The sequence below is a fragment of the Delphinapterus leucas genome, chromosome 12 (genome assembly GCF_059928025.1).
Source record: "Delphinapterus leucas isolate spDelLeu-1000000601 "Yukka" chromosome 12, BTC_Dleu_Yukka2, whole genome shotgun sequence".
NCBI lineage: Eukaryota > Metazoa > Chordata > Mammalia > Artiodactyla > Monodontidae > Delphinapterus > Delphinapterus leucas.
This window is the reverse complement of record NC_143140.1, coordinates 58097702-58124691: the sequence shown is the minus strand read 5'-3', so window position 1 is coordinate 58124691 and position 26990 is coordinate 58097702. Positions and strand designations below refer to the sequence as shown.

Genomic DNA, 26990 nt, shown 5'->3' with positions numbered 1-26990 from the left:
TTTAGGTTAGAGAATGAGATTTGTTCTTGTAGATTGCCCTTATCCAGGAGAGAGAGTGAGGTCCCAGTGATGAGTTCTATAAGATAGAGAGGAGAGAGGAGAGAGTTCCTAAGCCTATTGGCACCACCCTCCATTATGTCAAGTGAAACCACATATGGTGTACATAAGGAAATGCTCTATTTGCCAACCACATGGTACTAGAGAAAATGGAACAGCCATTTGTGTTCTTGACTAATTTGAGAGGCATATGCTTATGAGTTATTCTTCAGAAATAATTAACTAATATCTTTCTCAATGAAAGCAGAATAGTTGATAGTCTATGTCATTTGTGTGTCACTTGCCCCAAATATACCCATTTATTATTTTATGCTAAGACAGATGGGTTAAACACATGGTACAGTTTCCTCTGTTCTCTCTCCTGCTCCCACAACAGAAATGAGTAATCAATCATGGCACTCTTTCCCCCTGAGCCTGGGCATGGCCTCAGATGCCTTCTGTATATAACACTTCAAGAAGCTACTATTAACAGACAGGAATTGGCACTTCAAGTAAAATCTACTTGTGCTTGCTTGGCGAAGATATTGACCCTGGGTAAGTCTAGTTAACATATGAATATGTACCTGGAAAGAGTAACTCAATGACACTATATCATTTTATTTAGTCTGTCTCTTCCTTAGTAGAGACCTGATAGGATAGAAGGAACAATTCCGTTCTGATAAGACGGCTGGAGCCTAAGGTGGGGAGAAATTTTCCAAGCAATAGTTGATAAATTTATATTACAAATGTGTATTTCCAATCCAAATCTCTTTCCTGAACTCCAAATTCATATACCTAATTGCCTACTTGACATCTTCACTTGCATGTTCAACGGACACATCTCAGAATTAAAATGCCCTAAAGACTTCGGCTTCCTGCCCGGATGGAATAACAGGGATTGGATTTAACCACCACCATCACCAGCAGCCCAACATTATACAACTAGCAAAACAGACAAAATCTATGAAACGACAGTTTTCAGAGATTGAACAACAGGGAGTGCGGACAGTGATCCCCGAGGGAAGGAAAACAAACAAGGGGGGGCCCCAGCCTCGCCCCCGCATACTACCTGGAGAGAGTTTCCAGGCTGCAGAGTGAGGAGAAAGAACCTAAATGGAGCCCAGGTATCTCATTGAGTTGGAAGACAGAGATCTGAGTTCAGAGAGTCCAAGGCAGCTAGAATGTGTGAGGCAGATTCCAAAGAGGAGGAAGCCACACAGAGAGAATTTGAGTTTTTGTCTGAGTACTGATATGAGTACAGGTGAAAGGAAACTCCTTGAGACTAGGGAAAGAGCCTTCCAAAAGCAACAGGAGAACAATCCTAATAGAAAAGGACACACAGCATTGGGAATAATTAATATTTCCACCAGCCAAAGGAGAAAGACCTTGTGAGACATTGGAGCATAGGGTAAAATCCGCAGAAGAGTATCATCTTAGTACTGGGGACAAATTAGACCTGGACTAAAGGGTGCTCTGGATTCACCCTGACAAAGCTTAAGGTAGACCCCAAAAGGAACAAACTGATCCTAAGTAAGTTAACTGCGTGCCAGAACAATGCCCAGCATTATTTAAGTGGTTACAACAAAATCTAGCACCCAACATCATAAAATTCATAATGTCTGTCTTCAGATAAAAAAACAGGCATCAAATAAGCAGGATACATGACCCATCACCAGAAGGAAAGTCAATCAGTAGCAACAGAACCAGAATTTACAGAGATGGTGAAATGAGCAAACAATGAATTTCAAACACTATTATGTATATACTCCATATACTCAGGGAGATGGAAGAAAGCATGAACATTATGAGGGAAGAAGTGAGAGATATAAAAAGAATCGACTTGATGTGTAGAGATATAATATCAGAAATGAAAAATATGGAAAAGATTAACCACAGATTAGACCCTCCACAAAAAAAAAGATCAGTGAACTTAAAGCGGCAGAAAATACCCAAAATGAAGCACACAGAGAAAAAGATTTTTAAAAAAATGAACAATGCATCAGTGACCTGTGAGGCACCATCAAGCAATCTAACAGTGTAATTGGAAACCCAGAAAGGGGAAGTGATAGAAAAAGTACTTGAAGAAATAATGACTAAAAATGTTCTAAATGTGACAAAAACTATAAACCCACATATCCAAGAAGCTTAAAGAACCCCAAAGAAAAGAAACATAAAGTAAACCACACCAACACACATCAAAATCAAATTGCTGAAAACTGGTGATAAAGAAAAAGATTTAAGAGCAGTTAGCAGAAAAAGTGTAATAAATTCAGAGGACAAAGACCAGGACAGACACCAAAATTGTCAGAAACTATGAAAGCCAGAAGACAATGAAGCAAGTGAGTGTATTGGGAAGAAAGGTGAAGACTGTCAACCTAGAATTCTATATGCATTGAAAACGTCTTTCAAAAATGAAATACTAGGCTTCCCTGGTGGCGCAGTGGTTGAGAGTCCGCCTGCCGATGCAGGGGACGGGGGTTCGTGCCCCGGTCCGGGAAGATCCCACATGCCGCAGAGCGGCTGCGCCCGTGAGCCGTGGCCGCTGAGCCTGCGCGTCCAGAGCCTGTGCTCCGCAGTGGGAGAGGCCACAACAGTGAGAGGCCCGCGTACTGCAACAACAAAAAACAAAAAAACAAAAAAACAAAAATGAAATACTGTTTCATGCCAAAATAAAAAAAAAAAGTGGAGGAGATTAATCACCAACAGATGTGCATGAAAAGAAATATTAGAGGAAGTTCTCTGATAGAAGGAAAATTATACCAGACAAATGTTCATTTCACTCCACATAAGGGAATGAAGTACACTGCAAGTTGTAAATATGTAGGTAAATATAAAAATTGAGATACCCAAACTGAACTCTTGAATTTTTACTCAACATCTGTTTCTTGCTTAGTCTTTCCTTATCTCGTTCAATGACAGCTCCATCCTTCCATCCTAAGGTCAGAAATTTTGTGATCAACATCGACTTGTCTTTTTTGCGCACACCCTACATCAAAGCATCAGCACGTGCTCGTAGCTTTAACTTCAGAACATGTTCAGAATCTCACCTCCGTGGCTATCTCTTAGGTGCTTAGCTCCATCATTTTGCCTCAGCCTTCTAATTGGCTTCTCTGCTACCACAGCAGTGTATTCACAACGCAGCAGTCACAGTAATCCTGCAAAAACATATGACACTTCCCGTCACACCTCTACTCACCAAGCTCCAGTAGCTCCCATCTCCCCAGAGAAAAGCCAAGCTCTTGTTACAGCCGACAGGCCCCATAGCGCCTTCCTGTCTCCATCTTTGCGCCTCTCTGGCCCTCCACCATATACTGACGTGGTTTATTCTCTCTCACTTCCTTCAAGTCTTTTCTAAAATGTCATCTATTCACTGCGGCCTTCCCTGAACACACTATTTAAAATTGCAACTTCCTGCCCACAGAGAGCTACCCCCTTCCCTGATATCTTGATTTCTATAGTCCTCCTGTTTTATATAATGTGTTCACTGTCGTGTCTCCACTAGAACATAAGTTCCACGAAGGCGGGAATATTGTCGTTCATTTTTACTGCTGAAAGTCCAGTGTCTAGAGAAATGGCAGGCATTTAGTAGACCTCCATAAATATTTGTTGAATGAATGAGTAAAGAGGGGTGTGCTTGACCAAGCCCGGCAGCTGTAGTACATATCCTTTGTCACCAGAGGGCAGCACAAGAGCATTAAGGTTTTAATGATGGAAGCTGAAGAGACACTAAAACCTAGGTTCACACCTGGGAGGTGAGGAGAGGTTTTTCCAAACCCGATCCCGTGGTGGAGGCTGCATAGAAGAGGAAATCAGGGGTAGTTGAATAAACCTCTGTTTTTTTTATGTGTGACTTTGAGAATCACTTCACTCTCTGGGCCTCAGTTTCCTCATACTTGAATTCAATTCACTAGATTTGTTTAACTCTGATTCACTTCTGGCCCTAGCGGTCCACCATTCGAAATCAAACAAGCCCCCATGTGTCCACCTCACCTTTTTAAATTTCACATTCAGGCTAGAATGTAGTGCAATGCATTTTCCTTAAAGTTGTATTCAAGCTACTGGGATTCAGTAATTACCCACAAGTTCAATAGAAGAACTATATCAAAGAGTGAGCTTGACTCAGTTTCTTTATTCCCACCTCTAATTTTCGAATGAGAGGGAGTAATACTGAAATGAAAGAAGTTAGCACCACTCTGGAGATGCCAGGGCTTTGAGATAGTGTCAATTAAAAGCTATGGTTTCTTTCCTGGTTATTACTTTTGGGAATATGCTAATGTAGAGAAATTTGAGACTGGAAGATATTGTCTCCTGAAAAGAGGCCATTTAAACTTATCCATTGGAGGAAATGACTAAATTTATTTTCTTAATGATGGAAGAGTTTAATTTTCTTTGAAAGAATCAACATTTCTAAAACTGATCAGGGGAGGGCAGTAAAGAGTTACACACGGCTGCTAGTCAACAAAGTATTTATACAAAAGAAGAATCATATTTTAAACTAATTTATTTTTAAGTTTTACTGGCCCCTAATAAAATTCACTCACCATTTTCTTGGTTTGAAGAACTTAAAGTGTCATCAAAGGATTTGTGGAGATGAGTTCGGTCACTGAGTTAGCATAGCACCTCAGAAAAAAAAAACCCCTGAATTGCATGTTACCATTGAATATGGAGCCCACTACCACAGGCAGGAGAAATCATCTTTTCATGATCTGGTATTTAAGTGGCTTTAATGAAAGCCATCCCTTTTATGGGATTAAATGCATTAAATTCTATTTTAGCGTAATTGTTCTCTTAGTCCTGGCATTTGACTTATTTCAGAATGTCTAATCTACATTTATGCTTCACAGAAGTTTATTTTCTCATCCAAAAAATAAGAGGACATAAAGAGACACACAGGTTGGACTTCTTAGTGCCGGTTATTATGTTAAAGCAAAATCAATATAGAGCTTGATTTCTTTGGCCTAACTCCATTGACTTACGTGGGTGGTTTTGGTTGGAAATATACTGGGCTGCTAAAGAAATGAGGAGAAAAAAAAAAAATCCATGCCACAAGAGTGCTAATAAACACATCTGATTTTCTGTCTAATTTTCTGACAGAATGGTTAATAAGGTTATCTGGAAAGAATCAAACAATCCAAGCTAAATCCTGGCTATGTCTCTACTTTCCTATGTAGCATTTATCAAAAATGTAATTATCTAATGGCTTGTAATTATCTAGTGGTTTTTATTTTCTATCTTCACCACCTAGACCGGTACCACTCCCCAACCTCACCCCAGCAAATCTCTCTTCATTCAGGGTTGTATTCCTGGCAACGTGCATAGGCCTGATCATATGGCAGGGGCTCCATAAATTCTTCTAGATTATAAGCCCCAAGGACAAGGATGGTCTCATAGTCAGCTTCAGATTCCTAGTATTTAGCCCATAGCATGGTAGAGCATGTAAATTTAGTAAATATTTCTTAGATAAAGTGTTGTCTAATGTATATATTCTCTTTACCAGGTACCATAGTGAACAAAACAAGTTTCATGCCCTCATGGAAACATTCTAGTAGGAGGTGGGACAACAGAGGTAACAGATACATATGCATGAATAATTCAAATATCAGACAGTGATCAGTGTAGGTAGACTCCTGTAGCACCACAAGAAAGTCACTGACAGCCAAATGCAGAGCCAAAAGTGCTGGCTGTCCTCTGAAAAGCACAGAAGAGTCTCCTAGGCAAGGGAATCGCTTTTGCAAAGACCCTGCACAGGAATTTGGTAGGTTCAAAAGGTCAGTGAGGCCAGGAGTTGCAGAAGGAAGGCATAGCCAATCCACCTATACCATTCTCTGCGCTGGAGACTGAAGAAAAGCAGCTTGAAAAGGGTGACACAAGGAATGCAGTAATGATGCTGAAAATTCGGCCTCCATGCACCAGTGCCGAATTGAATCTCAGAGACAGAGTTTTTGGTGAAATAGAAAAGAATAGCTTTATTGCTTTGCCAGGCAAAGGGAGACACAGCAGGGTCATGCCTCAAAAACTGTGTGCCTCAACCAGGGGAGATTTGATGAGGAGTTTTATAGGATGGTTCAAGGGCAGGGTTCTGATAAGGATCAGGGTGTATGTAGGGCCTGCACTCCTTTAATCTGGCCTCAGGTGGTTTCCTGATGAGCTTCGAGGTTATCAAACTGTTACCTTCTCTCTGGAACATCTTCCATTTGGCGGGGCTTTTAATTCTGCAGAAGTCCTTAAAGATATTATTATGTGTATCCCTTGAGGTGGACCCAGGACCCTGCCCCGAGGCTGCACTATTGTTTCTTGGCGGCTTCTCCCTTGTCTCTGCATCCCCTCCCTTCCCTGTTTAGCAACTGGTTGAAAGTCTTCTGTGCTTGGTTTCAGTAACAGAACAACCATCTAAGAATGGATACAAAGAAATCCTGTCCTACTCACTCAAAGTCTTGGTGTTCAACACTCAGTATCCAATTTTGCAGCATTATGAGAAGATTCCCTCATAAAAGCTTGGGGAGATACTATGTATATAACGTTAATTTAAATATCAAGATTCCAAATTGCTTAGACAGGATAAATTCAACTAAGCAAGGACTATTCAAGGGAATAAGACAATATTCGTGTTCATTCATGAAGGCATTATTTAACAAATAATAAGTGAGTGCCTTGAATGTCAGGCATGATTCTTGGTGGTGGGGATACAACCGTGAACAAAACAGAAAAAGCACCTGTCTTCATGGAGTTTATCTATATTATTGAGGGGGAGATAGCCAAAAACTAAAAATTACACAAAGGACAAGATCATTTCAGCTGTGACAAGTGCAACAAAGGAAAAGTGCCAGGATCAACTTGGGTGGTCAGATGTCTTCCCAGGTCCCCTTCACAAATCATGTCAGCCAACGAGTATAGCAAACATTAGGAGAGGTTTCCTTTAAGTCGTGGAATGATGAAATGGTTTTCTCCTTTATGTTTTCTACATTATCTAATTTTTTGCAATGAGGATGTTATTTGATTTACGTAATCAAATTGACAAAATTTATTAAATAATACATAAAAACATTCTCATTAAAGTTTCAGCTGCTAAAGATAAAATTAGGAGTTTCCTTTGCCAAGGGGAAGGAGACAGGCATAAAGTAATATTATAAATGAACTTTATTAAAAGTGACAGAAATGAACTTTATTAAAAGTGACTTTATTAAAAGGTCCGTGTTTGGTGCCTCTGCTGCATAACTGGAACAAGTTTTCTCGGAAACAGTAATCTCTATTTCCAGAAGTATAAGACAGCATACTTCACTATTTTTAACACAAACGCTTCCTTCTTTAACTTATGAAGAGTGCTATCAGCAGGGATACCATTGTTAGTTCCATGTGATCCTAGAGATAATTCTGTGATTTTATCGTAGATAAGGAGCAAGAAGCACTTTTCGGGAGTTTGGTTCACATATTATGGAGACGTTAGTAAACCTCAGCAGAACCAAGCTCTTTTTTTTTAAAATACCTTCTTGGTCAAATGTTCAAACTCAGGTTGAAAACGTTGTTGATTGCCACAAAACCAACTGTGGACATGAGTCATCAACACTGACTACAATTCAGCAGGACGTAAGGCATATTCTTGCTGCACGTATCTGGGAAGGAGGAACTACCATGAATGTTACAGTCCTCGGATGACAGGATCGGTAACCAGTGCGTCACAGGACTTTCATGTGCCGTGCCTCCCCTGACCAGTACTTGACATTGACGAGAAGTGACACAGGTGAGGGAATGGGGACCAGCTCACTTTTTATTTAAAGCATACAGTCCGCTGTAAGCAATGTAATACAATCCAGAACAGTACGAAACAGGAAGAAACAATCTACTTAATTTGATCAAAACCAAAACAAACAGAAGTGTTATTTTCTTTGTCTCTGCTCTGCTAATGCACATACAAGTTTCTAGATAAACATTAATATAACCACTAGAAAAATGGGGAGGGAGTTATAGGGGAAGGTTCAATAAAGTGCCAAAACAGATAAAGCTGATATACTGGACCCAAGTCTCGTTAAACTGTAATTGTTTTCCCTCAGTCTTCTGTGTCCCTTTGCTTCCCCCCTCCTGTTATAGAACATCAATTAAAATTCTTTTTCCTTGGTGTTACAGTGAAGAGCATTCAGTGATTCTCAAGGAAAAACAGGCATCTATTTCTCTTTTCCCAGGCTTTCTTCTCTTTCCTTGAAAGAAAAAAAAAAAAAAAGAGACAACAAGGAGACTGTTTGGTGCTGCCCAGTTCCCCATCTTGCGATGCTGATGTAACGAGCTGGGGGCGCCCTGACGGGCTGACTGAGAACTGGTCATGCTTTCTTCACACATGGAGCGGCAATCAGCTTACAAGTAAATCACCTCTGAGCACAAGCTGTCTCCACAAAGGCAGCCAAAGAGGCAGCATTCCAAGGCTGACAAAACATCCCTAAAGCGTGAAAGTAAAGGAGACCCTGAGGCTGCTGGAGGGAGAGGCTTCCAACATTAATCCCCACCCTGTCAGGCATTGTGCGCACTCCAGAGGGAGCTTGACCGATGGAATACCATCTGAAGTTCACACTTGGAAAAAGCCACAAGTTCAACATCAGGAGTGAGGGGAAAGTGTCAAGATATAGGATAAACAAATAAATAAGAAGAGGGGGAGAAAAGAATAAGAAGGGAATGCAGTGTTGTGTGGTGACACCCAGAGCTGATGATGTCTGTTGCCTCTTAAGCTTCCAGTGAACTCCATTAATTATTCATAAGCGGACATTTTGTGAATTGCATACACTTTGCATGTCATTTACTTTCTAATGTAAACATTGAGAAGAGAGTCATTTCTTGAAAGTGCAAATGTTTTTTGCAAGAAACACTTTGAAAAATCATAACACTGACCAAAGATCAACAAATGACATCTAAAACACAGTCTAAATATAGTAAGTCTGTTCTTCCTGAGCAGACTGTTAGTTAATACTCTATAAATTATTTACAATCATGGTACTGGTGAGCTTAGAAATGAGTTGAACCAGAAGAAATGCACCAGCTCTCACTTACTCTGGTCCTGAGATCTGCACTACTTCTGCTTACGGGATACGTCATCTACTTATCTATCTACGTTACCTACACATTTGTCTGCCTATCCCTACCTATGCATACTTTCATGCATCCAACACTTACCAAGCAGCTCACATATTGCTTGTGGCTGTATTTACATCTTTGTCATATCATCGCTCTCCTCTTCTAAAGAGACTTCCACAGTAACAAGTTACATCCTTTTTTTTTTGGCCGCATCACACTGCCAAGGAAGTCCCCCGTAAGTCCCCTACATAAGAACAAGTTCCATTCTGAGAGCACGTTTGTAAGCCTAGTTTGTTTGTAAGTCCAACAAAGTTAGCCTAGGTACCCAACTAACACAATTGGCTATATAGTACTGTACTATAATAGATTTATAATACTTTTCACACAAAGAATACATAGAAAAAAAACACAAAAGATAAAGAAAACATTTTAAATCTTACAGTACAGTACCTTGAAAAGTACAGTCGTACCAGCTATATCACCACTGTTTTTACTCTTGCTTCTGGACATCTTGGGCTTGAAATAAAGATACTGTACTACTGTACTCTATACAGTGCTATACAGTAAAGTACACAAAAGCACAACCACTTGTAGAGGATGCACGCACGTGACAATGTATGTCAGACACGTGAACTAACTTACGTGATTGGACATATGAACGCACATTCACATCTTGGAAAATTCGCAATTTGAAGGTTCGTATGTACATCCTTTTTTTTTTTTTTTTTTTTTTTTTTTGCGGTACACGGGTCTCTCACTGTTGTGGCCTCTCCCATTGCGGAGCACAGGCTCCGGACGTGCAGGCTCAGCGGCCATGGCTCGGGAGCCCAGCCGCTCCGCGGCATGTGGGATCTTCCCAGACCAGGGCATGAACCCGTGTCCCCTGCATCGGCAGGTGGACTCTCAACCACTGCGCCACCAGGGAAGCCCTGTACATCCTTTTTTGATAGACTTTTTCAAAGAGACATTTGATAAGATCCGTATATGATCCTTTTTTGATAGACTTTTTTTTTTTGTAGACTCTTTCACAGAGACATTTGATAAGATCTGTATATGAAAAATGTTTAATTCCAGGTTATTAACATGCAAATGTCAATTTCCTTTTAACCGAGCTAAGCAAAATAATCAAAACATTGAGCCTACTAAAAATTGATTGTGAAAAAAAATTGAATAGGAGATATACAAGGTTTAGAACTAGATATGGAAAGAAAAAGAAAACTAAGAGATTAGTTCACAGGTATGCGTAGCTTACCCCATTTATTTAATGATATTAACTTATAGTTATATAGTGGGGGGTTTTTTGCCAGATGCTATTCTAAGCACTTAGAAGTATTAATTCCTTTAATGCATACCATAATTTTGTCATATAAATCCTATATTCATCATATTTTATAGATCAGGAAACTAAGGTCCAGAAACTTGCCAAGGTCATACAGCTAATAAGTAATGGAGATGAAATTTGAACCCCAGCAGTCCTGATCCAGAAGCTGAGCTCTTAACCTCTTTGCTACACAGCCTTCATGTTAAAGCATATTTATGATTTTTTAAATCAGCTCCTTTTAAGGAATTTTGACACTTAATTTTCTAAATGAAAAATAAATGTCATTTTATTAACTTGCAAAAATAAATATGAGCAGCTCATTAAGCAGATCAAACTCTTATATCAGCTTAGCCAGCACGCAATTCCTGCTACCTGGGAAGTCAAAACATGAGAAGAATGCTTGATAAGGAAGGGATTAGAACAAAATGTTCATTGCAGCTCTATTTACAATAGCCAGGACATGGAAGCAACCTAAGTGTCCATCATCGGATGAATGGATAAAGAAGATGTGGCACATATATACAATGGAATATTACTCAGCCATAAAAAGAAATGAAATTGAGTTATTTGTAGTGAGGTGGATGGACCTAGAGTCTGTCATACAGAGTGAAGTAAGTCAGAAAGAGAAAGACAAATACGGTATGCTAACACACATATATGGAATCTAAGAAAAAAAAATGTCATGAAGAACCTAGGGGTAAGACAGGAATAAAGACACAGACCTACTAGAGAATGGACTTGAGGATATGGGGAGGGGGAAGGGTAAGCTGTGACAAAGCGAGAGAGAGGCATGGACACATATACGCTACCAAAGGTAAAATAGATAGCTAGTGGGAAGTAGCCGCACAGCACAGGGAGATCAGCTCGTTGCTTTGTGACCACCTAGAGGGGTGGGATAGGGAGGGTAGGAGGGAGGGAGACGCAAGAGGGAAGAGATATGGGAACATATGTTTATATATAACTGATTCACTTTGTTATAAAGCAGAAACTAACACACCATTGTAAAGCAATTTTATTCCAATAAAGATGTAAAAAAAAAAAAAAGGAATTCACTACAAGCCTTCGTCAGTTGGGGCTGCAATCACAAAAATACTATAGACTGGGCTTAAACAGCAAACATTTATTTCTCTCAGTTATGGAGCTGGGAAGTCCCCGAAAAAGGTGCCAGCAGATCCAGTGTCTGGTGGTGACACTTCCTGTTTGCAGATGGCCATCCTCTCCTTATATCCTCACATACTGGAGAACAGAGAGAGCAAACTCTCCTGTTTCTTCTTATAAGGGGCACTAACCCTATTCATTAGGGCTCCACTTTCATGACCTAATTACTTCTCAGAGTCCCCACTTCTTAGTACCATCACATTGGGGATTAGGATTTCAACATATGGATTTTGCAGGGACACGAACATTGTCTGTAACACTATGTGATACAAACGTAGAGCAGCATCAGGTCCTGATGTCCTGCTGCATCCATCTCCACCAAAGGTGGAATCAAGCTTTGTGCTGATCTGATTCAAGAGCCTTTCAAGAGCTGGCCTAGAGGAATCAAACTTATCCTCTGCTTTTGGATAGAGATATTTCACATACTAGCCTTTTTAAAGATAACCGTACTTAGCATCAAGTGTATGAACTTTTCATTTGGAGACCACCATACAACCAAAGAAGGCAGGATATATATTCAGGTCAAGAGTGACCACAAAGAGGATCTTGAGGGCAAATTAAGAACATACCAGAGAACAGTTTCAAGCAGTATGGGCTACAATTTTAAATGCTGTGAAAATATCACAATAATCTCAAAATTGTTTATGTTTTAATTGAGACTGATTTAAATTACTTTAAAAGCCTGTGGTTATCATTGAAACTCAACAAAAATCACAATGATCATAATAATGTTATTCCTGAGAAGTAGGAGTCGAATCTAGATTGTGATCAACTCTGTTTCATAAAGTCGTACCTATAATACAGTCAACTGAATGTGTTACAAATGGATTAGATATTTTCTGTGCATTTGAGGAATGGAGGGTGGGGGAAGAGGGTGGCTCAGGACTTAAAATCTATAATCCTATCACACAGTCTAATACAGTCACCAGGTACAGCCCATCTTCTAGTTTGTGTGTGAAATTGAGATGGAGAGACACTTTGCAAAACATACTAGTTCAGTCCAGAGTAGTCTTGCCTCTTACCTTGTTTTTTAGACTTTTTGATACTACTCTGTATCAAAAGTGGTTTATTCAAAGAAATGAGTAATAAGATATCACTAATCACATGGTTGAAAGTCTTTTTTTTTCCAACTTTTTTTTTTAACATCTTTATTGGAGTTGAAAGTCTTAAAAAAGGTTGTAATCATTGTTTGGTAAAGAGTGTGTTCTCTGTTTTGCTAGCAAGAGTATAAATTGGAATATACCATCTCATATGAAGAAAAAATGGCATCAGCAGCCTTATAATTTTTCATATCATTTGATCCAGTAATTATTGTTTCAGAAATGAATGCTAGGAAAATTAAAATCTACTTAAAGATTGATATATAAGAATATCCCTCATAACATTTATAATGATAAAACACTGGACCTAGATTTCTGCTATCAAGTGAATGGTTACATTATTGGTTATATTATTCACTTTAACTGCCGGGTCAATGATTACCCAGGTTTCAGAGGACATTCACTACTGAATTCCCTCAAGAGAGTGTGTCAATTATTCTCCCCCAGCTCCGTGCTGAGCGAGCAGGACTCATCTGGCTCCATCCTCGACGCTGTCTCTCAGGTTGCTGCCTCATCGCTTTCCTCTTTAGTTTTCCACAGTGACTCAGATCTGCATCTCACTCCTCAAAGCATCAAGCTGCACAATCTGGCTCCAATCCCTAACCTCTCAGCTGTCGTCCCCTCCTCCACACTCCTCAGGAAGGAGCAAAGTAGCACATTTCTCAGTAGTGAATCTGTAAGTTATTGGTCCTCAGGGACCCAATTAAGAAGGGGTATGTCATTAGGAATCCATGCAGTATTTGGCTATTACAGAGCCAGGCATACAACAGGTGGTCACTTCCTGGGAAATCTGTCTGCCTGGAGCAGAAACCTCACCAAGGAGCTGAGGAACGGGGCTGGGTCCAGAGGAATGCAAAGAACTGCTTGGAGCTCTGTTTGATCAGGGTCTGAGCCCACATGTAGGAACTGTCCAGCCTTAGGGGTCTGCAGAAAATAGGCACAGAAGATTAGGGAGAAGCGGGCACCAGTTAGTAACATCATGCTTACATCTGCAGAGTGACCCCTCAGGCAATGGGAGATGTGCTTCCTTGGGCTGGCTTTTTGGGTTAGCCATAAAATTCCCCATCTGCTCCTGCATCTGCAGCCAACATCTCACCTTAGGGAATGATTCCATCAGATCCCAACTTGTTTCTCCCTCCTTAGCAATTTCTGTAAACTAAACCCTATCTCGGGGATCTTCAGACATTTTTACTTACATATTTTCTAAAGTAATTTATAAAACGATGTACTCTCACACACATTTTTTTTTTTTTTTTGCGGTACGCGGGCCTCTCACTGTTGTGGCCTCTCCCGTTGCGGAGCACAGGCTCCTGACGCACAGCCTCAGCGGCCATGGCTCACGGGCCCAGCCGCTCCGCGGCATGTGGGATCTTCCCGGACCGGGGCACGAATCCGTGTCCCCTGCATCGGCAGGCGGACTCTCAACCACTGCGCCACCAGGGAAGCCCACCTCACACACATTTTTAAGTTCACAGGGAATACTACTCATCTTAAGTTTAAATAATTGCAAAGAATATAAATTCTGATGTATTCCAAATTTGACATTTTAAAATAAATCTGTTAAAAACTCTTGGAAAAGTATCCAAAGTGTTATGGCTCCATAATATGTTGGCTAGGTTAGGCTACACTATTTTCCCCAGAATTCTCTTTCCTGTGTGTTTCTGGTAAGGGTGGGCCACAGGAAGGAGTCTTGTGGGAAATTGGAGAACAGTGAAGCAGCAGCCATTTTGTGGTTCACGTGAATCTTTGCTTCCCTGCCGGCTCACCTTGTTGGAGAGGATCTGCAACTGTTCTATCTGCTCCTTCAGCTCCTCCAGTTCCTGGGACAAGTGTGTATTTAGCTGTGTGGTCAAGGCACCACCCTCTCCTACAAGCCACCCAATGTCAAGATTGGAGGCAGTGAGAACTGACATGGATTCCAGTCTCTTCTTGCTTGAGTTCATGCTGAATAGATGCTTGTTCTTGTTCTTCCCAACTTCACATCTATTTCCGCTTCCCAATGGTTTGCCTTGTTGATTTCAAGCTCCAGTGTCAGAGGCAAAGTCTGCCAGTTTACAGAGACTGTTTAGCCAGTTCCCAAAATTGTATTAGATCAAATTCTTGTGGCAAATCTCTTATTCCATAAAAACAGAGAAATCGATATAAAGAGATAGGTAGGTAGATGGATAAACAGACTCCTCCTCAATGGTTCTGATTGAACCCTAATACACGAAACACCATAGTGATTTGATCCCCATTATTATTCATTTAAAAATACATAATCGGGCTTCCCTGGTGGTGCAGTGATTGAGAGTCCACCTGCTGATGCAGGGGACACGGGTTTGTGCCCCAGTCCAGGAAGATCCCACATGCCGCGGAGCAGCTAGGCCTGTGAGCCATGGCCGCTGAGCCTGCGCGTCCGGAGCCTGTGCCCCGCAACGGGAGAGGCCACAACAGTGAGAGGCCCGCGTACCGAAAAAACTTGATCCATCTCTTCTTGAACAGTCAGAATGTTACTTCATTTATTTCATTCCTTGAATTCATATTTCCATCCCATTTTAATGCAAATGTACTACTTTTACATTTTACTCAAATATTGATCACTCAATCACACTTCTCTTCAACTAAAATAAATTCACAAGTTATTTTTTTTTATTTCCTGTGGCCATGATGCTCAAAGTATTAAAACATGTCTTATGGATTTTATTCTTATTCCATTATTAATAGTAAGCTATTGATCAACATTACAAAAATACTTTATTAACTACTAGACATTTATTTTAGTTAGCAATTGCTGCTGACACTCCAAAACTCAGTGATTAAATCAATAATTTATTTTTCTTGCTCATGCGTCTATGATTAGGAATCTACCTTTTTCCAGGTTGCTATTGCTGGGGGCAGATTACCTGGGATTATTCTGCCCAATGTGCCTCTCATCCTCTCCATGGACGAACTGCCTGGCCAGGCCACTTCTTTCCCATGGCTATGATGGAAACCTAAGAGAAAACATAGGCCAAGTGTTAGCTCTTCTCTAAATGTTTGATAGAATCTGCCTGCAAAGTCATCTTGTGGTGGGCTTTTATTAGTTGGAAGATTTTAAATCACAGTCTCAATTTCAGTGCTTGTGATTGGTCTGTTTATATTTTCTATTTCTTCCTAGTTCAGTCTCAGAAGATTGTGGTTTTCTAAGAATTTGTCCATTTCTTCCAGGTTGTCCATTTTATTGGCATATAGTTGCTTGTAGTAATGTCTCATGATCCTTTGTATTTCTGCAGTGTCAGTTGTTACTTCTCCTTTTTCGTTTCTAATTCTATTGATTTGAGTCCTCCCTTTTTTTCTTGATGAGTCTGGCTAATGGTTTATCAATTTTGTTTATCTTCTCAAGGAACCAGCTTTTAGTTTTATTGATCTTTGCTATTGTTTCCTTCATTTCTTTTTCATTTATTTCTGATCTGATCTTTATGATTTCTTTCCTTCTGCTAACTTTGGGGTTTATTTGTTCTTCTTTCTCTAATTGCTTTAGGTGTAAGTTTAGGTTGTTTATTTGAGATGTTTCTTGTTTCTTGAGGTAGGATTTTATTGCTATTAACTTCCCTCTTAGAACTGCTTTTGCTGCATCCCATAGGTTTTTGGTTCTTGTGTTTTCATTGTCATTTGTTTCTAAGTATTTTTTGATTTCCTCTTTGATTTCTTTAGTGATCTCTTGGTTATTTAATAGTATATTGTTTAGCCTCCATGTGTTTGTATTTTTTACAGATTTCTTCCTGTAATCGATATCTAGTCTCATAGCATTGTGGTCGGAAAAGATACTTGATACGATTTCAATTTTCTTAAATTTACCAAGGCTTGATTTGTGACCCAAGATATGATCTATCGTGGAGAATGTTCCATGAGCACTTGAGAAGAATGTGTATTCTGTTGTTTTTGGATGGAATGTCCTATAAATATCAATTAAGTCCATCTTGTTTAATGTATCACTTAAAGCTTGTGTTTCCTTATTTATTTTCATTTTGGATGATCTGTCCATTTGTGAAAGTGGGGTGTTAAAGTCCCCTATTATGATTGTGTTACTGTCAATTATCCCTTTTATGGATGTTAGTATTTGCCTTATGTATTGAGGTGCTACTATGTTGGGTGCATAAATATTTACAATTGTTATATCTTCTTCTTGGATTGATCCTTTTATCATTATGTAGTGTCCTTCTTTGTCTCTTGTAATAGTCTTTGCTTTAAAGTCTATTTTGTCTGATATGAGAATTGCTACTCCAGCTTTCTTTTGATTTCCATTTGCATGGAATATCTTTTTCCATCCCCTCACTTTCAGTCTGTAGGTGTCCCTAGGTCTGAAGTGGGTCTCTTGTAGACAGCATATATGGGTCTTGTTTTTGTATCCATTCAGCCAGTCTGTCTTTTGGTTGGAGCACTTAATCCATTTACATTTAAGGTAATTATACATATGTATGTTCCTATTACCATTTTCTTAATTGTTTTGAGTTTATTACTGTAGGTCTTTTCCTTCTCTTGTGTTTCCTGCCTAGAGAAGCTCCTTTAACATTTGTTGTAAAGCTGGTTTGGTGGTACTGAATTCTCTTAACTTTTGCTTCTCTGTAAAGGTTTTAATTTTTCCATCAAATCTGAATGAGATCCTTGCTGGATAGAGTAATCTTGGTTGCAGATTTTTCTCCTTCATCACTTTAAATATGTTCTTCTACTCCCTTCTGGCTTGCAGAGTTTCTGCTGAAAGATCAGCTGTTAACCTTATGGGGATTCCCTTGTGTGTTATTTGTTGTTTTTCCCTTGCTGCTTTTAATATTTTTTCTTTGTATTTAATTTTTGATAGTTTGATTAATATGTGTGTTGGCATGTTTCTCCTTGGATTTATCCTTATGGGACTCTCTGTGATTCCTGGACTTAACTATCTCTTTTCCCATATTAGGGAAGTTTGCAACTATAATCTCTTCCAATATTTTCTCAGTCTCTCTCTTTTTCTCTTCTTCTTCTGGTACCCCTATAATTCGAATGTTGGTGTGTTTAATGTTGTCCCAGAGGTCTCTGAGACTGTCCTCAATTCTTTTCATTCTTTTTTCTTTATTGTGCTCTGCAGTAGTTACTTCATTATTTTATCTTCCAGGTCACTTATCCGTTCTTCTGCCTCAGTTATTCTGCTACTGATCCCTTCTAGAGAAGGTTTAATTTCATTTCTTGTGTTTTGCATCATTGTTTGTTTCCTCTTTAGTTCTTCTAGGTCCTTGTTAAATGTTTCTTGTATTTTCTCCATTCTATTTCCAAGATTTTGGATCATCTTTACTATCATTTTTCTGAATTGTTTTTCAGGAAGCCTGCCTATTTCCTCTTCATTTGTTTGGTCTGGTGGGTTTTTGCCTTGCTCCTTCATCTGCTGTGTGTTTCTCTGTCTTCTCATTTTGCTTAACTTAATGTGTTTGGGGCCTCCTTTTCACAGGCTGCATGTCTGTAGTTCCCGTTGTTTTTGGTGTCTGTCCCCAGTGGCTAAGGTTGGTTCAGTGGGTTGTGTAGGCTTCCTGGTGGAGGAGACTAGTGCCTGTGTTCTGGTGGATGAGGCTGGATCTTTTCTTTCTGGTGGGCAGGTTCATGTCTGGTGGTGTTTTGTTTTGGGGTGTCTGTGGTTTTATTATGATTTTAGGCAGCCTCTCTGCTAATAGATGGGGTTATGTTCCTGTCTTGCTAGTTGTTTGGCATAGGGTGTCCAGCACTGTAGGTTGCAGGTCGTTGAGTGGAGCTGGGTCTTGGTGTTGAGATGGAGATCTCTGGGAGATTTTCACCATTTGATATTACATGGAGCTGGGAGGTCTCTTGTGGACCAGTGTCCTGAAGTTGGCTCTCCCACCTCAGTGGCTTAGCCCTGATGCCTGGCTGGAGCACCAAGAGCCTGTCATCCACACATCCAATGAAAGAAAGAAAGAAGAGGTTAACCTTTTTAAAGGCTCAGAAAGAAACTAAAGATGGCTGTGAGAAAGTAAGAATGATTCACACAGCTCTTGAACTTGGCCTTTTGAGAGAACAGATATATTCTACCGTGTGTTTACAGCATCTAATCCCAATCACCTCCACAAGAAAACCAGTAATGAAAGCTGATTATGCCATAATGTAACACTAGAATGAATGATCCATCTATTTTCCATTGTTTACTGAGTTACAAGAAGTTACCATGGTTCAGGCAGCCTCATTACAAGCAATGCTAACCATGCAGTGTGAATGGAGATTACATAACAGCACCAGGGATGGTGCATTATGAAATCAAATGGTTCCTTGTTTTATAGGAACAAAGTAGTCTGCTAAAAGGTGAGTATAGCAAGAGAGAGAAAAAATGTTCAAGAAAACATGTAAGTCACATTTAATGTAAAAGTTTGTTACCTAAAATAATTAAGAAATAGTTTATGACACTAAAGCAAAAAAATGGATATTTTAGAGAGTAAGAAGTATGTAAATAAAACAAACCTCACAATTTTGTCCCTAATCTTTATGACTTGATTCAAATATTCCATTATTTTTCAAGCCACAAACAGCAGGAAAAACAACCATTGTTGCTTCAATAACTTTCACTTTCTTTTGCTTTGTTTTGTTTTGGTTTTTAGCTTGAAAGTTTTTCTTGAATTAAGTTTGCTGTATATTGATGTGTTTTTTCAAATGCAATTGTAGGATATCTCCCTTGTGAACAAAGGGATTGATGGATGCATGTCCAAGGGATAGTTCATCTTTTAATATTAGATGCTCTGCGGGTCCAGAACCAGTGCAGAAACTTGAAAAACATTCCATAAACTGGAGTAATTTTGTACCTTGTTTAAAATGGGTGCTCAGTAGATCATGTTAAATAGATAACTGACTGAGCCCCATTAAATAAATAATGAGCTATTAGAATTAACAGAAAGTTTTCTAGCAACATATTGAAAGTAATGATGCACTTAATATGTAAAAATCAAGATTGAAAAAAAATCTCTTATACTTGAAAAGTTACATTTTACCTACTCTGAAGTAAAAGAAAAAGGATAAACTCTTTCTTACATGATTCCTAAATTGTGTCTGTCAGGAGAAAAAAGAAACCAAATTATAAAACAGAAGTTTTAATTTAATAAAAGCAGGTCAAGACAACATCACGCAGCCTTCATTGCGTTTTCAACTTATCAATAACAATCAAGTGAGTGTTTCCTCATAAGGAGGTATGTAGCGTCAAAAGAATATTGATTCTGAGATCTCAGAACAGGCAGATTCTAACAGGAAAAGAGGCAAGAGTTTACTGAATAAACACATTTTGAAATACTGACAGGCAATCTTGGAAACAATCCATTGCCTAACTCAATTGTGAAGCACGTAATTGAAATTGTTTTAGTAGAAGAGTTTATTATCTGTGCTTTATGATCCTGATGAATTATAACTCAATGTAGAAAGTGCTGGAAACTGCAAATTTGACTAGTATAATGGAAGGAATACTGAGCTTGGCGTCTGAAGGCGTGAGTTGAGTTTCAGCTTCTTTACTTACTCGGGTATATTCCTTGAGCAGATTACTTAATCTTTCTGAATCAACTGTGCCCATGAATAATTTGGTAGATGGGCTAAAACACTTTTGAAAGACTAAAGAGCTGAAGGAATTATTATTTTGCAAGTTTATGTAGGAAATATACACAAAGGTATACATTTTTATTTAAAATTTTTAATTTCTTTAATGAGCAATTTATGGATATTAAAATAGGTTGAACTGAAAATGACTTTAAAAATTAAAGTTCACTAGATATGCCTTACGTGCCTTTGGTTGAACTTCGGTGTCAAATGACATCTGTCTAGCAGCTCATCATATTGCCACTCTATGAATTCACAGAATAAGATCAAAAGGCACAACAATAAATTAAGCTCTATAAAGTCATGGATATTTTATCCTGTATCCCCAGTGCCTAAAGAGCACCTAGCATGTAGGAGGAATTCCATAAATATTTCATGAAAGAATAAATTAATTAACCAGGACCAGGAGTCATCTTGTCGTCAGAATCCAGAAAGAATTTGAACTGATAACTTGATGGGAATAACAATTACTGACCTCTGCATAATATATAATCAAGCATTGCAAGTCTGCTGGTCTGAAAGAAGAGAAACCTTTGCCTTTACCCCACATCTGCCTCTTGCTCAGAAGAACAAGAAATTCAAGCAACTGGAAATCGAGACATATACCTCTCTCCAGCCAGAGTGCAGCAACCTGAGCCTTGGTTTCCCTCCTTTTTAATCAGTCTATCTCATTCTATAAAAAGTTAGACTAAGACCCCAGAATATAAATAGGCGAGAAATAAGGAGAAATGTTTGTAGAACTCTGGGAGATGCAGTCTTCATAGATAAAATTTTATGTAAGAATGGAGGTAAGATGAACCCAACTACTACTGCATGTGGGAAAATACGGGTTTTGCCGTGATTCTGATGTTTTAGCATCTCGGAGTACCAAACAGTAGAGACAAAATAAGATATCAGCTCAAGTCAAGCAGACCCCCTCATTTATTGTGTGTCTGGCATTTACTTACATTAGCCTATGAGGTAAACAGCAACACACATCCAACTTGAGATCTAAGAACATACTGACTAAAACTCAGTGTTTCACTGTCTGTGACTTACTTAAAAATACTCCGTCAGAGATAACTGTTTTATGTATGTGCAAGTGAGTGTAAGCTTCAGCTCCCTGGCCAGTCCATTGTTATACTTAAAAGTTCATGTGCTGGGTGTTCAACTCACTTACTATCGAGAATGAAAGGCCTGAGAGTGGTCAATGCAATTTCTAATCAGGAAGCTGTTACTCTTTGCTAATAAGAATACTGGATTTCAGAATTTTTTTTATGTTTTAATCTAGCCAAGGTTGTTTTTTTTTAATTGAAGTATAGTTGATTTACAAGGTTGTGTTAGTTTCAAGTGTACAGCAAAATGATTCAGAGATATATATTTATATTCTTTTTTTTAAGGTTTTATTTTCTTTTGAATTTTATTTTTTTATACAGCAGGTTCTTATTAGTTATCTATTTTACACATATTAGTGTATATATGTCAATCCCAATCTCCCAATTCATACCACCACCACCACCACCACCACCCCACTTTCCCCCCTTGGTGTCCATACATTTGTTCTCTACATCTGTGTCTCTATTTCTGCCTTGCAAACTGATGCATCTGTACTATTTTTCTAGATTCCACATATATGCATTAATATATGATATTTTTCTCTTTCTGACTTACTTCACTCCATACAATGGTCTCTAGGTCCATCTACATCTCTACAAATTACTCAATTTCATTCCTTTTTATGGCTGAGTAATATTCCACTGTATATATGTACCACATTTTCTTTATCCATTCATATGTCGATGGGCATTTAGGTTGCTTCCATGACCTGGCTATTTTAAATAGTGCTGCAATGAATGTTGGGGTGCATGTGTCTTTTTGAATTATGGTTTTCTCTCGGTATATGGCCAGTAGTGGGATATATATATTCTTTTCTTCAGATTCTTTTCCATTATAGATTATTACAAAATATTGAATATAGTTCTCCATGCTATACAGTAGGTTCTTGTTGTTTATCTGTTACACATATATAATAGTAGTGTGTTATCTGTTAATCCCAAACTCCCAATTTATCCCCCTCTCTCCCCTTTCCCCTCTGGTAACCATAAGTTTGTTTTCTGTCTGTGAGTCTATTTCTATTTTGTAAATAAGTCCATTTGTATCATATTTTAGGTTCCACATATAAGTGACAATATATGATACTTGTCTTTCTCTGAATGACTTACTTCACTCAGTATGACAATCTCTAGGTCCATCCATGTTGCTGCAAATGGCATTATTTCATTCTTTTTGATGGCTGAGTAATAGTCCATTGTATATATGTACCACGTCTTTATCCATTCATCTGTCAATGGACATTAAGGTTGCTTCCATGTCTTGGCTGTTGTAAATAGTGCTGCAGTGAACACTGGGGTGCATGTGTCTTTTCAAATTAGAGTTTCATCGTTTCTAGATATATGCTTAGGAGTGGGATTGCAGGATCATATGGTAACTCTGTTTTTGGTTTTTTAAGGACCCTCCATACTGTTCTCCATAATGACTGGACCAATTTACATTCCCACCAACAGGGTAGAAGGGTTGCCTTTTCTCCACACTCTCTTCAGCACAGAAATGCATTTTTATTGGTGAAAATAATAGTCTGTGGACTAGCATGATGAATGTTGAAAATGGACTCTCAAAGGAGAAATTAAAGATATGCAAAGTATGTAGGTAAGCTAAAATGGCATGGATAGATAGATGATAGATGGATAGGCAGACATAAAAATATATGCATGTATTTTTTTTTTAAGAGACACTCACTCCTCCTATCATACATAAGCAAGGTAGAAGAGCCAGGAGGCCAGCAGCCTCACCTCTAAGGATGATATCTTAGACAATCCTCACCCATTCTGCCTCTGAAGGTGAACTCCTGAGGGTTTTGAGCAGTGCCCCGTGAAGGCACATTGAAGCCTGAGCTCAGCAAAGAAAAAAAAAGTGTGCCCTTACATACTCTTACCAAAATATCCTCCCACATTTTGAACCAAATGTAAAAGTTAATAAAATCTCTACAATCAAAAACATGACCATAAAGCTCCATGTTGCCCAATGGGATCAGGTGCCACGGTAAACCTTCACGACCTCTTCTGGCAGTTTGGTAACCACTGGTTACTTGGAAATGACTTCTTGTTGCACAGCAATGCAGGAACATAAAACAATGACTGTCTTATTTAAATTTTTGACATTTTGTTCATGACAAATTATTTTGCATTCATTTTGCATTTTTAAAATATTATTTCTCTTGATCACTAAGTGTTTTGGCACCTCTTTAAATTTTGCACCAGAGGCTAACACCTCAACTGCCCTGATTTTGAGCATCTGAGGAGGCTACAAGACTGAAATATTGTATCTCTAGAATTTTAGTGTTTGACTCTAGCAAACCTCTAATCCGAGGTAGTGTTCAAAGAACCCCAATGGATGGAGAATGGGATCTTCTAGAGACTATAAAATGAGAATTGCAAATAAAATGTCTGTTGTTTGGTTTTATATGTTATTTTACTATTAAATATTTAGTTAATATCTATATATGTGGTATAATCTGGATGAAACTTGTTTTCATTATTATCTAACAGGCCAGAATTTGGGAATGGCTACCATTATCTGCCAAAAGAGAAGCTGAGAATAAGTTAATTCACAACACTCAAGGAGACAATGAATGGGATCAAGCATAATGTATATTTTATCTCATTTAACTACATTTTTGTCACACTAACTATGTGTCGAAGATTGTTTTATATGCTTTACAAAATTTGATTCATAACAATCGTCTTTGTGAAATACTATTATCTCTATTTTACAAATGAGAAAACTCTCTTCTTTCACTTGGGAAAATCCAGAACTAGGTGTACCTCGTTTGAAACTGCATGACAGAAAAAGTCCACCATAGATATCATACAAAACTAATGTAGCAAAAGGAAAGAAAACATTGAGCCTTTAGACCCAGAGAGGGACTGTATTTTTTTTTTTTTTTTTTTTTTTTCGGTACGCGGGCCTCTCACTGTTGTGGTTTCTCCTGTTGCGGCGCACAGGCTCCGGACGCGCAGGCTCAGTGGCCATGTCTCACGAGCCCTAGCCGCTCCGCGGCATGTGGGATCTTCCCGGACCGGGGCACGAACCCGCGTCCCCTGCATCGGCAGGCAGACTCTCAACCACTGCGCCACCAGGGAAGCCCGGGACTGTGTCTTTAAAATAAGTCATCTCAAGAACCAAAATACGTTTAGAAAATTTGTTAAAATCCTCAATCAAATGCAAAAACCCAAGAACTCATAACTATAAAGGCTCAGGCAAAATAAGAGAGCAAATCAGTAAGATTTAATCTACTACAGTAATTTTTTTGGAGGGGGAGAAAGTTTTATTATCAAGTTAATGTAAATCCTCTTAAAGACTTTGTTAGAATGCTTCTGTCCCACTCTTGGCTCAAATCTACTTAAAAATTGCAGCACTGATTGGCACAAAATTATCTGTGGTTCAGAGAAATGTCTCTAAAGACTAACGTTTAATTATGTCCATTCTAAGAGTTTGTGGTATGAATTTGAAGGGTGGATATAATTTCTGGACTTAGATCCTCGTATCCTGATAGCGCTTTTTCCCCCGAGCTTTACTGAGATATAATTGACATATAACACTGTGTAAGTTTGTGTACAACACATTGATTTCATATACTTATATATTGCAATAGAGTTAGTGCCTTAGCATTAGTTAACACCTCCATCATGTCACATAATTACAATTTCTTTCTGTGGTGAGTATAATAATTTTTAATTGTCCATTTATGTATATGTCTTCTTTTTTGTTTCAGGTTTCAATTACAGGCCCTGCACGTAACAGGCATTAAGAAAATGTTTGATGAATAAATGTATGAATCTACTCCTCCCTTTTCCATAAAAATAATTACTGAACATATGAGTAACTTAAATAAACCCAGTATGGCTTCTAAACAAGGGAGCCCCCAATTTGATATTCTGTGGTCTATCATGCTCAAATGTAGAAGATAAAAAATAACATCTTAAATGTACTCTTATTGAAAAGATCTTGTTTTGCCTCTAAAGCATAAAGATTCCAAATGAAAGATTTTGGTTCTTTCTTCTGTAGCAAACATATCCATTAAAATATAATGATGAGTAGACGGTATTTAAATTTTTTAAGTGACTTCTTTTATTTTCAAAGGATTTTAATATCTTTATATATCTAAAATCAATGCTACCAACTCTTGGCAAAAAAATGAAGGGTTAAAAGGAACTACGGATATTTCAGCTAAAGATTCCAGCTAGATTTTAAGGGGACTGGTGGTTAATGAATTTTCAAGTGAATAAAAACTGCCTCAGGCTGCTGCTATGGTGCTTTGATATCACTTGGCAGTCATTTGCAGGCCTAACAGGAAAGAAGACAAGTGAAGACTATATCACAACATTCCCTGTAACTCCAGTCCTTGTTCCAAGCACAATCCCATTGCTGTCTGGGTGATCTGAGAATAAATGCTTTCAAGACACACACATAAAAAGGGATTTTGTAAGTAGTATCCGGCAGGAACCTCAGTATTAATCTGCAAAATAACAAAACCTGCCTGACAGACTGATCAGAACATAGGTTTTTCTTCTATGTTGTGACAGCCATTTCCATGTTTTTGCAATTATATGGTTTTAGACAAAACAATCATTTTAGAAACTTTTTATCATTCTTCCCAAATAGCAAAGACTCAAGTGGACATCTTTGTAATACAGTTGTCAGTATTTCTGACCCTCTTGTTTTGTGACATGACAGTCACAACCCCTACTCAATAGTTTCTGGGAATGAAGTCCATTGTAATGAAGGTGATACTGTTAAAAATATTTAAATTGTTAAATCAGTTTTAGTTACGTGCAATGTGGTTCAAAGGCAATCAGTGTTCCCCATAAGCTGCGCCCACACGCGTGCGCACGCACACACACACACTCATCACGGTAATGCACATGCTAGAATGAGCTCCATAAAGGAAGGAATCTTCATCTATTTTGTTCACTGATGTTTACCTAGCACATAGAACAGTGCCTGGAACACTACAGGAACCCTACATATATTTGTGGAGAGAATGTGCCATACAAAACACAGTGGTTATGGCTTTATGTGTGTATAAACTGAATGTTCCCCAGAACAACATTGAAAAGTATGAGGTTCTGTTTTCCTTAACTTCATCTTCCATCTTCTGTACTTCCAAGTCCCTGTCAAATCTACTCTGTTCTCTCTGGGCATCTAACAATGTCAAAAATCATATTAATATTTATAACTTTTACATAATGCTTACAATGTCCAGAAACTGAGCTATGCACTTTACATTTTCACTTAATTCCCACAATAATGTTATAAATCAGGTGATGCTATAACTCTCATTTAATTGACGAGACAAACTGAATTACAGAGAGGTAAGTACCTTGAACTACACAAACTAGAACCCTGACCTCATCAACTTATCATATGGCCTCCCGATGATCTTCTACTCACTAAGCCCTTTTCCTTACCAGCATGTGAGAGGACAGGCTACCCTTCTTTTCTTATGTCTCAAAATTCCCACTTCCCTTCTCAGTTCCCTTTCCCCAACCCGCCAATGCCAATGCCAGAATCCATCCTCTCTGTCTCAACTGGAATCAGTATGCTCTCAGGCACGTAGGATGGCTGACTAAACTCGTTACCCATTAGTGTAAATAAGTTTCCATCAATGGATTGCCTAAGCCAAACATTTCTATCTTCAACCTTTAATC

At 38.6% G+C, this 26990-nt stretch overlaps 1 protein-coding gene across 3 annotated transcripts in view; it reads right to left on the bottom strand.

Moving 5' to 3' along the window:
• Nucleotides 1-1859: 1859 nt before the first annotated feature.
• SMPDL3A (sphingomyelin phosphodiesterase acid like 3A) overlaps nt 1860-26990 on the bottom strand; it is a 45957-nt gene continuing 20826 nt past the window's right edge. Inside the window, exons 8-9 of one of the 3 annotated variants that reach the window (XR_002642291.3) lie at nt 15523-15647; nt 1860-13596 (exon numbers count right to left, since the gene is read on the bottom strand). Coding sequence is in view for 2 of the 3 variants with exons in the window: in XM_022555700.3 (XP_022411408.1) it covers nt 15585-15647 (63 nt within the window). In the remaining variant the exon portion in view is untranslated. Of the gene's footprint in view, nt 15648-26990 lie in introns of all 3 variants that reach the window. The other 2 variants (XM_022555700.3, XM_022555689.3) reach the window with 2 other exon arrangements.